Source organism: Bos mutus, chromosome 13 (assembly GCF_027580195.1).
Source record: "Bos mutus isolate GX-2022 chromosome 13, NWIPB_WYAK_1.1, whole genome shotgun sequence".
NCBI classification, from domain to species: domain Eukaryota; kingdom Metazoa; phylum Chordata; class Mammalia; order Artiodactyla; family Bovidae; genus Bos; species Bos mutus.
Genome location: NC_091629.1, coordinates 57,052,734 through 57,066,159, shown reverse-complemented (window position 1 = coordinate 57,066,159; position 13,426 = coordinate 57,052,734). Strand labels below are relative to the sequence as shown.

At 48.8% G+C, this 13,426-nt stretch overlaps 1 protein-coding gene across 1 annotated transcript; it reads left to right on the top strand.

Moving 5' to 3' along the window:
* The first annotated feature begins 1,204 nt into the window (after positions 1–1,204).
* FITM2 (fat storage inducing transmembrane protein 2) lies at positions 1,205–7,271 on the top strand. Its single transcript, XM_005903189.3, has 2 exons — positions 1,205–1,456; positions 3,929–7,271. The coding sequence occupies exons 1-2, from the start codon at positions 1,221–1,223 to the stop codon at positions 4,542–4,544; spliced, it is 852 nt and encodes a 283-aa protein (XP_005903251.2). The 5' UTR covers positions 1,205–1,220; the 3' UTR covers positions 4,545–7,271.
* The last annotated feature ends 6,155 nt before the right edge of the window (positions 7,272–13,426 follow it).

Below are 13,426 nucleotides of genomic sequence, written 5' to 3'. Positions count from 1 at the left end.
CTCCTGGATTGCAGGCAGATTCTTTACCATTTGAGCCAACAGGGAAGCCCATAGAGATAATGAATATTTCAACAGAAACATTATTTTTGTCATAGAAGAAATATAACTGGAACACAGAATCTATTATTCCATGGATATTTCTGCTTGGGAGGTGGTCCTGTCAGCAGGTTGATTGCAGATTTCTGGCCTCTAGAATTGTCAGAGAATAAATTTCTGTTTGTTTAAGCCAATACATTGTAGTAATTTGTTATGGCAGCCCTAGGAAATTAATACAGTAGCAAAGAAATGCTTTGAGTTTGGGAAACTCTGAATCAGATACCCAGCCATGACAGGGGATGAGAGGGTTTTGCTGTTGTTTAGTTGCTAAGTCGTGTCTGACTCTTTTGCGACCCATGGACTGTGGCCCTCTAGACTCCTCTGCCCATGAAACGGTTTAACTCTGTGTTAAAAGAGTGACTGACTCATTAACATGTTCATTGGATTGCCATTAACTCCCAGGGTCCAGCATTTTCACTCAATACAAATACGCAGTTGTTTTAAAAGGGAAAATAAAGTATTTTAAAATGTAAATATAACAATTTCAAGCAGTTATTTCATTTTCTCACATCCCTGCATCTGGACCACCATAAGGAACCTCGAGTTCATAACTAACTCTTAGGAAAGAGGTAGATCTGTCCTCTTCCTATTTTGCAGGTGAGAAAACTAAGGCTCTATGGAAGAAGAGCTACCAAGAGAGAGACTAAATGATGCTGGGACCACTGCTCCAGTTCCTACAGTGCTACGTTCATTCTCCCCCTCCTGCAGCAAATATTCCCACAAGCATTTATTCCTCTGACCAGAGCAAGGAACAGAGGTTGAAATTCTAATCTGCCTGACTGTGCAGGCCAGATTTGGAGAACAAGGAAAGGATGGATCCGGGCCCAGGGAAGCCAAAAATAAATAGATAGATAGATAAATGGATAGATAGATAAACAAATAGTTGGTATTTAATAAAAAAAGATAGTGAAGGACAGGGAAGCCTGGCTTGCTGCAGCCCATGCGGTCGGACTGCGCAATTGAACAACAAAAAAGAGGGATGAGCAATTCGGAGACAGGCACGCTGCAGAGGCTGCAGGCGGCCAGGAGGGGGCGCGCGCGGGCTCCGAAGCCCGACGCCCCTCAGGGGCGGGACCTGCGAGCGGCGCGCATGCGCCCAAAGGGAGGCGGTGGCGCCGGCCCGGATGAAGGGCAAGACGGTGGCCGAGAGGGTGCGCGGAGGAGGACGGTGGCCGACGAGGTCGGGCATGGAGCACCTGGAGCGCTGCGCGTGGGTCCTCCGGGGGACGCTGGTGCGATCGGCAGTGCGGAAATACCTGCCCTGGGCTCTGGCGGCCTCTATGCTGGCGGGCTCCCTCCTCAAGGAGCTCTCCCCGCTGCCCGAGAGCTATCTCAGCAACAAGCGCAACGTCCTCAACGTGTGAGTGCGCCCCGGGTCCCCTCCTGCCCCCGCCGTAGCCGTCACTGTCGGCTTGCCCAGAAAGCCGGGGCTTAGCTGCTCTCATGGACGGGTCATTGGAAGGGGAGGTCCTTCTCCGCATCGTGGCAGCTGTGTCTACACGCGTGTCTCGACGAGGGGACCCTGGGATAGCTAGTGTCACTAGCAAGTCGCGTTTGCACATCCAGAGCAGAGAGTCTGAGCTTGACTGGGCAGGGGTGACGGGCAGGGTGTGTGTATCTCCGTGTGTGTAGAGGTGGGAGATGGGAAGGGGGCGTGAACCAGCCTCTGTGGCTGCTCCCCGTGCCTCCCCTCGGGATTAGGAGTTGGCCCCTGCTTTAGGGGAGATGCCACCTCCCTCCTGCCTGCCAGTGTCAGACCGTGAGCCTCCGCCCTAAGTGCTGTATTCCCCCCAGCTGGTGACGGAATCCCATCACACTTGGGTGGGGCAAGTAGACCTGCCTTCTTTCCCCAACACCCCTTCCCTCCCCCCACAACTCCCACCTTTGAAAGCCTGTCCTAGCCTGTGACAATCCCCCGCTCCAAGATAATCACCCCGGAGCGGAACCCTCCAGTCTATGACCTTTCCCCTGGATCTGCTTGGATCTTCTCAGCTACTCAAAGTTCATGGCAGTGGCCCAGGAATGCAATTCCAGTTGAGCTCTTTGAGACTTCTCCTTAAGTCCACCCACCCGCTCCTTTTTGTTTTTTTAATTTATTTATTTTCTGGCCATGCCCAGAGACATGTGGGATGCTTGTTCCCCTACCAGGGATTGAACCCACACCCTCGCATTGGAAGTGTGGAGTCTTAACCATTGGATGGCCAAGGAAGTCCTTTTATTCTTTTTTTAAACCTCTTGGATTTTAAGTTTATTGACACAAACACTGATTTGCAATAGTGAAGGGAAAGTCTGAAAGACAAAACTTCTCCCTTGGTGTGAGCTTCCATTCTTCTTTGAATTACAGTGTCTGTGGTGTCTTGCAAGAGTCAGTCCAACTTTGTTCATCTACTTAAAACCCTAGTTTCTTTCTGCAGCAGCTTCATCAGATACCTGACAGGTCTTGACTCTAGCCAGATCCTTGCATGTCAGTCCCAGGGAAGACTTTCATGACAGGTGCTTGGGCATTGTTTGAGGAGGCTTTGGGACCCAAGAGTCTTACTGTCTCTGGCCCACCTTCCTTCCTTCCCCACTCACGGAGGCTGGGCTGAGACTAGATTATGAGAGTGGTCCTGGCCCCAGGTGTCTCTTGCATGTGTGTTGACCGCCCCTGGTCTCTAGGTCATCTACCTTTGATGAACTCAGGGGTGGCAGACAAGGCAGCTGCTTGCTTAATCTGGCCTGGGTGAGCTGGGTGCCCAGCAGCCTGGCAGACAAGTTCCTGTCGTTTGAGAGTTTCCATGAATTCTAGTGTTTTGTTCCACACTTCTGTGCTGGTTATTGGGTTAGTTAAAATGTTACGGAAAAACTCTTAACGAACTTTGTGGTCAACCCGATAATTTAATCAAAGGGAGCTAGTGAATTATTGGCTCTGAAAGGGATTTTAAAGGTCATTTCGTCCCCTCAGTTCTACTTGACAGTTGAGAAATGGAGGCCCAGAGAAGTGTGTTGATAAGTCAGAGTCAGGATTGGAACCTGGGTCTTCTAGCCTGAAGCCAAGCTTCTGTCTGATCATTTCTGCCACGTAGGAAAAAGCTTTGGTGTAGAGAAAGCATGGGTTTGGGGGCTGGCCAAACCTTGGTTTCACCTGGGCTTGCTGGTCGTGTGAGTGTGATCCTGGGCAAGTTACCAAACTATTCTTTATCTATAATATGGGGCTAATGACACCTTCTTCACAGGGTAACTGAGTGTTCTGTGGGAAAGTGGATGTACATAAAAGGTCTGTAATTACTTTCCTGAGCAAATAACATAGTGCCTAAGATAGCAGCCCTGGATTTGAACCCCAGCTCCACCTCCGATGGCCTCCGCTTTGGGCATGATGCTTCTCTGTGCCTCTGTGTTTGTACCTCTGTACAGATAAAGTTTTCTTATTATAAAGTGGGGATAATAGCAGTACCTTTCTCATAGAGTTGTGTCAGGATTAGGAGTTAATGGCTTCCCTGGTGGCTTAGATGGTAAAGAATCTGCCTGCAATATGGGAGACCCAGGTCTGATCAGGAAGATCCCCTGGAGAAGGGAATGGCTACTCACTCCGGTATTCTTGGCCTGGAGAATTCCGTGGCCAGAGGAGCCTGGTGGGCTACAGTCCACAGGATCGCCAAGAGTCGGACACGATAGAGCAACTAACACTTTCACTTTCTTTCTTTGAGGTTATACTTACATAGGTGAAGCTGTCGTCTCTAGCTCTTATTACCTTTTTGCCTTTTTCCCTGCTCACGAGTCCAGAGTCCTGAGGCATGGCACGGGACTCTCTGCCACATCCCCGCTCTTCACCTCCACTCTCCTCCTCTCCCAGGTATTTTGTCAAAGTGGCCTGGGCCTGGACCTTCTGCCTCCTCCTGCCTTTCATCGCCCTCACCAACTACCACCTGACGGGCAAGGCCGGCCTGGTCCTGCGGCGGCTGAGCACCCTGCTCGTGGGCACGGCCATCTGGTACGTCTGCACGGCCATCTTCTCCAACATCGAGCACTACACGGGCAGCTGCTACCAGTCTCCAGCCCTGGAGGGGGAGAGAAAGGAGCACCAGAGCAAGCAGCAGTGCCACGGGGAAGGGGGCTTTTGGCACGGCTTCGACATCTCAGGCCACTCCTTCCTGCTGACCTTCTGCGCCCTCATGATTGTGGAGGAGATGGCCGTGCTGCACGAGGTGAAGACGGACAGGAACCACTGTCTCCACGCAGCCATCACCACCCTGGTGGTGGCCCTGGGCTTCCTGACCTTCATCTGGGTGTGGATGTTTCTGTGCACGGCCGTCTACTTCCACAACTTGTCCCAGAAAGTGTTTGGCACCCTGTTCGGTCTGCTGGGCTGGTATGGGACGTACGGCTGTTGGTATCTGAAATCCTTTTCTCCAGGACTCCCTCCCCAGAGCTCCAGTTTGAACTTGAAGCAAGACACTTACAAGAAATAAGAGAAACAAAAGGGATGAGGGCAGGACCAGGGTTGAAAGCTTTTTCTGTTTCTTTTTCTCCTTAATTGTTTGACTAAATGATCGATCCTGCTTCGGGAAGGAAGCTTACCGGGCAGTTTTGGGGTTGAGGGGGTGTGGTGGTGGAGTCTGGGGAGCTGGGCTGGGCCTGGCGACATCACGCTGTATTACAAGCACCACCATCCCCAGTCAGGCACTTTGCATCCCTGGCAAGACTTGACCTTAATCTGTTACGTCCCTTTTGTCCCTGGATGGCGAGCTCAGGCTCAGTGAGAGGGCAGAATCAGGAAGGCCTCTCTGGTGTGGCTAAATGGGGTGGGGGGGCTCAGGACCCTCCCTTGCTGCCGTCACTTGCTCCCTGATTCTTAGCTGTCTTCTGTGTCAAGGGCTGCTAATGCTGTTAATTAACAACCATGCCCTCTGGTCAGCTTTGCATAAGCATTTATTTCCAGCAGGGTTCTTTATATATCACTACCAACCGCCTAAAAGACACAGTCTGGTTGTAGTATTTGTTCTATCTGTGGAATGTCAAATACTTCAACTGACTTGTGATTAACTACCAAAACAGTCACACTGGAGTGCCTCTGCGACGGAGTATTGGACACTTTTTATGTAATGAACACTAATAATTTTCTGTCCATGTTGTCTAGTATATATTGGTTTTTGGAGCAATAAGGTTATCTCCCCTCCCCTTCTGTTTTGAGTGAATGCTTTATAGTTTTTAATAACAACAATGGTATTTGTTCTTTGTTGACAGAACTTCAAAAAATAACTCACGACTCCAGTGTTGCACTTTGGCACACGTGTCGAGCGCCTTGAGGGTTTTTTAGCACACTAGAACACTCTCGGCTTTATGGTATTAAATTCAAGCTCGCGGGGCTGTTTTCTCGGTTAAGAATCAAACTGGGAAGCAGACATTTGAATAACTTGTTGAATTTTAAGCTGAGTCAGAGTAATTTTGCAAAATGTCTATTTGCACTGAAACTCTCCTGACCAGGCATTAGTGGTGTCAGACTGAACAGTGTTTCAGAGTCGTGTGATAATAAGTCTCCTGTCCATTGCTATGGCCCAGAACATTTTTGCCTGTTTAGACAAGATGATGGTAAGTCAGAAGTGGAGGAAGATGTCTCTCCTTGCTTCTGAGGGCAAGAAGCCAACTTGTTTGCAGGAACGTCCCTGTTAAATGGTGGCTTGACTTTGGCCCCTCCCTCTTCTTAACTGGACCACCACCAAAACCACAGCAAACCAGCGTCTGTTCATCTGCCCTCGAACTTGACTTTTTCTTTCCCGTTTGCAGCATTCTCAACTTCCAACCTTGTCCTTGTGTGACCTTCACCGTGAGAATGCTGGAAAGGGTTAGATACTCTGTTTCGTCTGCCCTACAAAGACGCAGTTAGTGCTGTGATAAGATACCCCTTCCTTCTCTCTGTGTCTCTGTAAGCCTTTCATCCCCAGCCCCTTGCATTTTGGATAATCATCCTGGAAGCTTCTTCTATACTCTTTGCCCCCAGTCAAGCCTGATAATAGCATTAACTGATAAGCACTTGATTGGTTTAACTCAAGCTTAGGTTGCTAGGAACTTGATGTCTGGGAAATCTTCAGTGTAAAACATACTGCTTATAAAGATGTATTTAAAATGCGTATCTCATCTGGCCACAGCTTATCCTGTATCGATCAAAGTGTGAGGTGTGATGCATTGGACCCACAGGTGGCAGGAGCACCTGGCAGTGAGATTCTGGAGGTGTCGCCACAACGCCTCGGGAGCACTGGCAAGATGCCATGGGCCCCCCCGGGAGAAGGGTTTTGCTCTCTGGAGCTCCATCTGTAAACCAGGGGTGGCCGAGGGGGTGGGGTAGGTGGCAGGGGCTTGTTGAAGGGATCGAAATCCCTCCTAAGTGTCAGGTTCAGCACCGAAAGGCAACAGACACGAGGTGACGCCAGTATTTGTTTGTCCCAGGTAAACATCTCCAGACATTTCTCTCCTGCAGGTCTGATTCAAGCTCAGCCCTACATTAACTCCGTGGAACGCGTCCGGTACCGAATCTTGTCGAGTCATCAGTCTCCCTCCACTTCCTGCTCAGTCTTATCGCTTTGCCTGTCGCTGGGGGACATGCTCTCCATCTGTATGTGAGACAGCATGGCAAGGCTGAAAGCGTTTGGGTTTAGGCAGGTGTGAGAGGTGGGTCCAAATCTTGGCACCACCACTGCCAAGAGCGGTCTGACCGTGGGCATGCCTCAATTTCTCCATCTGTAAAATGGAGGTGGTCCTGTCGGGATGAAGGGAAAATGATGTAGGTCAATGCCCAGCACATGGGCGTAGCAGGTGACCACCCCCCTGCTTCCTTTTTCTTGATTACACCTTTAGGACTCTTTGGCTTCTCTAGAGAAGGCAGGGAAACCAGCATCTTCTTTGGAGTGCCATTCAGGGTCTGGGTATCCTGTCAAAATAGCCTCGTCTTTTGAAAAGTGTCTGTTCCCGCGGTGCTGAACAAGAGGCTTCCGAGGGCGTCTGCAATCACAGAACACCGCCGTGCTTGGTTTGCCTCCGTGTTGAGGTTCATTCACTGGCGCCTCATTTTCCACGTGCATCTGTCGTAGTCTGAGTACCAGATTGTGTTTAGCGAATGGCTCTTGCCACTGTTTTTGTACACACACAGATCGTATGTGTAAACAGGCAAATGAAGTAAACTGGAGATAATGAAAACCCCACATTGCTGTGTTTCGTGTGTTCTTTTCCACAGCCTTTAATTCCAGAACCAGGAAAGCTCAGCCCGCTTTACAAAAGGAGGGTAATTCTTAGTGGAGCCCCTCGTCACAGATAGGGAATTTCAAGGCTGTTGCCACTCTTAATTATTTTCTCCTAAACCCTGGAAACTAAGGATGGGTTGTCACGTATTTCTTAGCTTGCTTAGCTCCTTGCCCCTGTGCCACATCCGTGTCTCAGAGCCCTGAGGTCTGTATCTGCCAGATTTGCAAACAGTTTTCTTGGCAGTCGGAGGAAGGCTAAGCCTCGTAGAAGTAACACAAAGGACGGTTACAGTTGACTCAAACGAGGTCATCTGTGAAAACGCCTTCTCACTCTGGAGGCCTGTATGCCTGTGAGGACTTTCTGTACCTCTTAGCGCCTACTCCTTTGTCAGCCTGACCTACTCAGTCCTTCCACACAGTGTCTATAGAACGTTCAAGGGCTCCAGGATTTGACGCTCTTCCCAGTTCAAATGCCCTCAGCAGCACCAAACCCTTCTTGAGTTTATCCTGTGAGCCAGGAGCTGGGACAGGATAATAAAGTCCCTCCCTTCTGAAGCTTGTGGTTCAAAGTCTGTCCCTTCAGAGCTTGAGGTGTGTGCTGGGGTTGCAAAGGTGAATTTGCTACATCTTTGCATTGAGGAATTTTCAGTCGTGGAGAAGATGCCTGATGAGCCGACAGCCACCATCAAGTGTTCTGAGCACAGGCCAAGGTCAGGGCCTGGGAACGCAGAGCAGGGGACCACCAGCTGCCCTGCGGAATCATGAGATGTTTCTCCGGAACCTAGTTCTTTTGGGTCTGGAAGGATGGGGAAAAGTTCAAACGGTTGGGCAGAGAAGAGAATCCCAGAACGTGAGAATAGCACACGCAAAGGCACGGGCGTGCAGTGCCACGATTGTCATTCAGGTATCTCTTCTCAGGAGACCTAACTTTCCCCTAATGGTCAAGAGCAATGGAAGGAAACATGGCAAGCTAAAAGAATGTCAGTGGAGATCCTGGGTGCGCCCTGCTGTGCCATCAAGAGCACTCAGCTAGAAGTGCAAATGCGTGCTTGGAGCTGGCTTCCCCCACTGCTTTATCTGCTCTTCTGTGTGACCCTGACCGAGTCAGTCAACATCTCTGGGTCTCAATTTCCATATCTGATAAATGGTGGGCACAGATTGGTTAACCTCACCAACTCTTCGACTCTATTTCTCTGTTCCGCTTGATGAAAAGTTCTCCCAAGCGGGTTAGGACTTTTATTTAAGGAAACAACATGAAAAGAGACTCCCACTCAGCTGAGGTGGCAGCTGGCTTCCCAGTGAGTGATGGGGAAGCCGACCTCTGGGTGCACTTGATCACACCTCGGCTTTTCTCTGCATCAACAATTAATTAATGCAGTTCAGTTCAGAACTAATGCAGTTCAGACCTGATTGCTTGGCTTCGTAGCAACTTCCTGGGCATGGAGAGCTGGACCTGGCTCCCAGAGGGATGAACTTCAGAAGGCTTTTTAAAAAAGTCTCCAAAATCAAACCAATTTCAGTATCTATCAAGAAGAAGGCAGGTTCTGTTAAGGGAAACCCTGTGCAGTATAGTCACCTTCAGAAATTGTCATAGAAACCCCTAATGCAGTCTCTGGGGAGTTTTAAAATTGAACACACACAGCACAGAAAACAGGTCTTCCCATACCCTGGGGAGAGGGGAGATAGTACATTGGGCCCATGTGATTACCTGGTAACCTTGTTGTAGCCAAACTTAAAATGTGCAGACCTGGGAGTTCCCTGGTGGTCTAGTGGTTAGAACTCGGGGCTTTTCCTGCCTTGGCCTGGGTTCAATTCCTGGTTGGGGAACTGAGATCCCACAAGTTGTGCAGCATGGCTGAAAGCAAAAACAACCCCAAAATTTGTGCAGACCCAACAATCTCTGTCTAGGGATTTAGGCTATGGGAGTGCTCACCGAGGTGGGCAAAGATAAACAGAAAAGATTTTATTATAGCTATTTGTGATAGTGAAAAGTTGTCAAGATTTATCTGTTGCCAATCAGATAAATAAATTATGGTAACTGTATCAGGGGGCTTCTCTAGTAGCTCAGATGATAAAGAATCTGCCTGCAATGCAGGAGACCCAGGTTCAATTCTTGGCTCAGGAAGATCCCCTGGAGAAAGCAAATGGCTACTTGCTCCAATATTCTTGCCTGGAGAATTCCATGGACAGAGGAGGCTGGCAGGCTACCCTCCATGGGGTCGCACAGAGTTGGACACGACTGAGCAAATAATGTACATACCTACCAGGAATATAATACAGTCACTACAAAGAATAAGTAGTGTTATATTTAGGGAATCTAGAAGCAGAAAGACTGTTTGTGCTGTGCTACAACTTGCAGTTGTGTGTCCTCGGTCAGGTCAGAATCTTGGAGCCTCTTTGTGAAAGGTAAGATGGGGATAATGCCACACCTCACTCAGCATTCATTGCCCTGCTAGTTGAGGGGGCACGGTGCCGGGCACAGTGTTAACTGTTGTTTGAACAGTGTTTGAATGCTGTCCCCTTGGAGCTAAGCTAAGGGCTGCCTGGCCCTGGTTTCCAGGCTGCTTATTTGAGAGATTGGGCTGGGAGCCTTATCACTTCTCTGCCAGGGCATTGCTCCCTCGGGGTGTGTGTCTGAGTGCCCAGGAGGTGCGTAGGTGGGGTAGCCTGAGAGCTACTCTGATTAGTGTCTTAATTTCTAAAGCAAAGATATCAGGCCCCACCTGAGCATGCAGCTGTCACACTTTCCCAGCTCCACTCTTCTCATGCCTTAAAAAAAATTTTTTTTTAATTGCAGGATAATTGCCTTACAATGTTCTGTAGATTTCTGCCATACAACAAAGTGAATCAGCCATGAAGATCCCCTGGAGAGGGAAAGGGGCTACCCACTCCAGTATTCTTGCCTGGAAAATTCCATGAACAGAGGAGCTTGGTGGGCTACAGTCCAGGGGGCTCCAAAAGGTTGGAAAGGACTGAGCGCACATACACCCATGGATACGTGTGTCCCCTCCCTCTTGACATGGAGGGAACCTCCCTCCCAATCCCCCATCCCAGGGCTCTAAGTTGTTACAAAGTACCACCATGAGCTTCCTGTGTTATACCACAACTTCCCACTAGCTATCTATTTTACATATTCTCATGCCTTCTTGCCTTCAGTTTGCATCTCCTGAGCATCTGCCAGGGATGGGAAGGGATGCAGGGCTGAATAGATGGGGGCATAAACTGACTCTTACCTGGAGTTATTAGAAGCCTTGAACTAGAAGAAGCAGACTGTTCAAATCCTGCCTTTCAATGCCTCAGCTGTGTGACCTTAGGCAAGTCACTTAACCTCTCTGGGCTTGTTATGCAACTATGAAACGGGGATGATTCTTTCTACATCGCTGGTCTTTGACTGGTTTAATGAGATCATAGACAGTAAGATATATCATAAGTTTTAAAATGTTGAGCTGAGAGATTTACTTTGGTGACTGTCTCTCTCAGAGGCCAGGACACTGTAACTTCTACATGTCCCCAGTAACCTGAACTGGCTTGGTGTCTTTAATATAATTTTTGAAATGCAGCATTAGGACTTCCCCATGGTCCAGTGGCTAAGACTCTGTACTCACAATGCAGGGGGCCTGGGTTCAATCCCTGGTCAGGGAATGAGATCCAGTATGCTGCAACTATGAGTCTGCATGCCGCAAACTCAAGATTCCGCATTACGCAATGAAGATCAAAGATCCCTTGTGCCACAGCTAAGACCAGGGCAGCCAAATAAATACATTTTAAAATGCAGCATTGACTAAAAATTAGTAACAACTAACATTTGTTGTGAACTTTTAAATCTGCTGCCTGATATTTTTAGTGAATTATCTCAGCTATAGTTCCCAACTAGGCCACAGAGGAAACAGGAAGGGCTTTGGCTTCATCCCAGCTCTGCCACTGTATTAGTCAGCTATTGCAGTAATAACCTCCAAACCTGATGATTTATGACAGCAAATGCTCACAGGTAGCTGCAGCTCTGCGGATATGGGCTGGCCTCAGTTGGTGAGCTCTGCTCCTGGCAAGCTGGACTTGGTCCCGGGCCACAAGCTGGGCTCGAGTCTGTTCTACTTTCATTCTAAGGTCCAAGTGAAAAACACAGCAACTGTAATACCTGGGGCCAGATTACCCTGGTGGTTCAGTGGTTAAGAATCCACCTGCCAATGCAGGGAAACCAGTTTGATCCTTGGTCTGGGAAGATTCCACATGCTGTGGGGCAATTAAATCCATGTGTTACAACTGAAACTGCACAGCCTGTGCTCCACAAGAGAAGCCACTGCAGTGAGAAGCCCACACCCTGCAACTAGAAAGTAGCCCCCGTTCGCCAAAACTAGAGAAACCTGGCACACAAAGACCCAGTGCAGCCAAACATAGGAAATTAATGAATTACTTTTTAAGAACATGTTTATAATACCAGGGGCCTGTTCTTCTTGTGATGAACACTGAGGCACCCACAGGGCACGTTTAAAGCCTCTGCTCCCATCACATCCTTCCACTAACAGTCCACTGGTCACATGGGCAATTCTCTCCGGCATGGAATATACTCCACCCATGGTGGGAGGTGCTACAAAGTCACATGTCAAGCGTTATGAATGTATAAACCTATTTGTTGTTTAGCTGCTAGGTGGTATCTGAATCTTTTGTGACCCCACGGATTGTAGCCTGCTCGGCTTCTCTGTCCCTGCGATTTCCCAGGCAAAAATACTGGAGTGGGTTGCCATTTCCTTCTCCAGGGAATCTTCCCCACCCAGAAATTGAGCCCAGGTCTTTTTTGTCTACCTGCATTGGCAGGTGGCTTCTTTACCCTTGAGCCACCAGGGAAGCCCATAAGCCCATTAAGGAATCCAACAATCCAATCTACCTCTTGTACCGAGGGTGCTAACTCTCTGAGCTGTTTCCTCATCAGTGAAACATGAGGAACCACACTGGGGACTTCCCTGGTGGTCCAGTGGCTGAGATTCCACGCTCCCCATGCAGGGAGCCCGGGTTCAACTTCTGGTCCTAGAACTAGATCCCACATGCTGCAACTAAAGAGCCACATGCCGCAATGAAAACTGAAGACCCTTCATGCCACAACTAAGACCCGGTGCAGCCAAATAAACATATATGTGTGTGTGTAAAACAATGCTTTGCAGAGTTAGAAATAATTTCCGTGAACTTCCTAGTTCCTGATTAGGACTCAAAGGATGGCAGCTATTGTTATCAGCTCCATTGAGAGATGAGAAAACTAAGGTTTTTAGGCAATGTGGGCCCAGGTTGCAAGGGAAGAACTAAATAGGTCTTCAGAAATATGCTGTTGTGACCTGGGCAGTAGATTCTATGACTTTGGCAGTGAGCAGCTAATGAGCTGAAGACGATACAACCTTCAGCAGTCCTTACTGTCCTGCCCAACAGCAAAGAGACCGTCTCAACAGTGTAAACACTGGGGCGCCCATTACCACAGTCCTGGTGCTGGTGGTGGTGTCTGTCTTCATGACTAGACTGAACTCTGACAGCCCCACCTCCTCTGCATCTCTGCATCCCTCCAAGGGACGTCAAAGAAGTTCAGCAATGGATGGATTCTGAGTAATCGTTTGCATGTTGACTCTTGTCCACACCCTAGCTCTCTCCATAATATTGCAAGATGGAATGGGAGTGGAAAAGGGCACTTGGCTCTCTAATTCACTCATAATGGGATCCTGACCAAACCGGGCATGTACCCATCCAAGGCTTCAGTTTCTGCATATGTAGAACAAGCAGGTGGGAGCTCACAGAGGCTTTGAGTCTACAGTTCTCGCCAGAAGTCTGTCTGTGCCTCTTCTCTTTCAGTTTCTCCTTATGATCTGTTCTCTCCTTCCTGAGCAATAGGCTGGCCAACCAGGACTACATTTCCCAGCCTCCTTTGCAGCTGGGTGAGACCCAGCAATTATATTCTTAGGCTTGAACCAAGATCCGAAGTCACCTGGCCCTCTTGAATAACGGGCCTTAAAATACTAGACAGATGCTCTAATATCCTCTCTATCCTTTCATATCAGATAAAACCTGGTCTCCCTAGCTCAAGCCTTGGGATCCCCCAAAGCCATCAGTCATTTCTTCCTTCTGTATAGAAGTGAAAT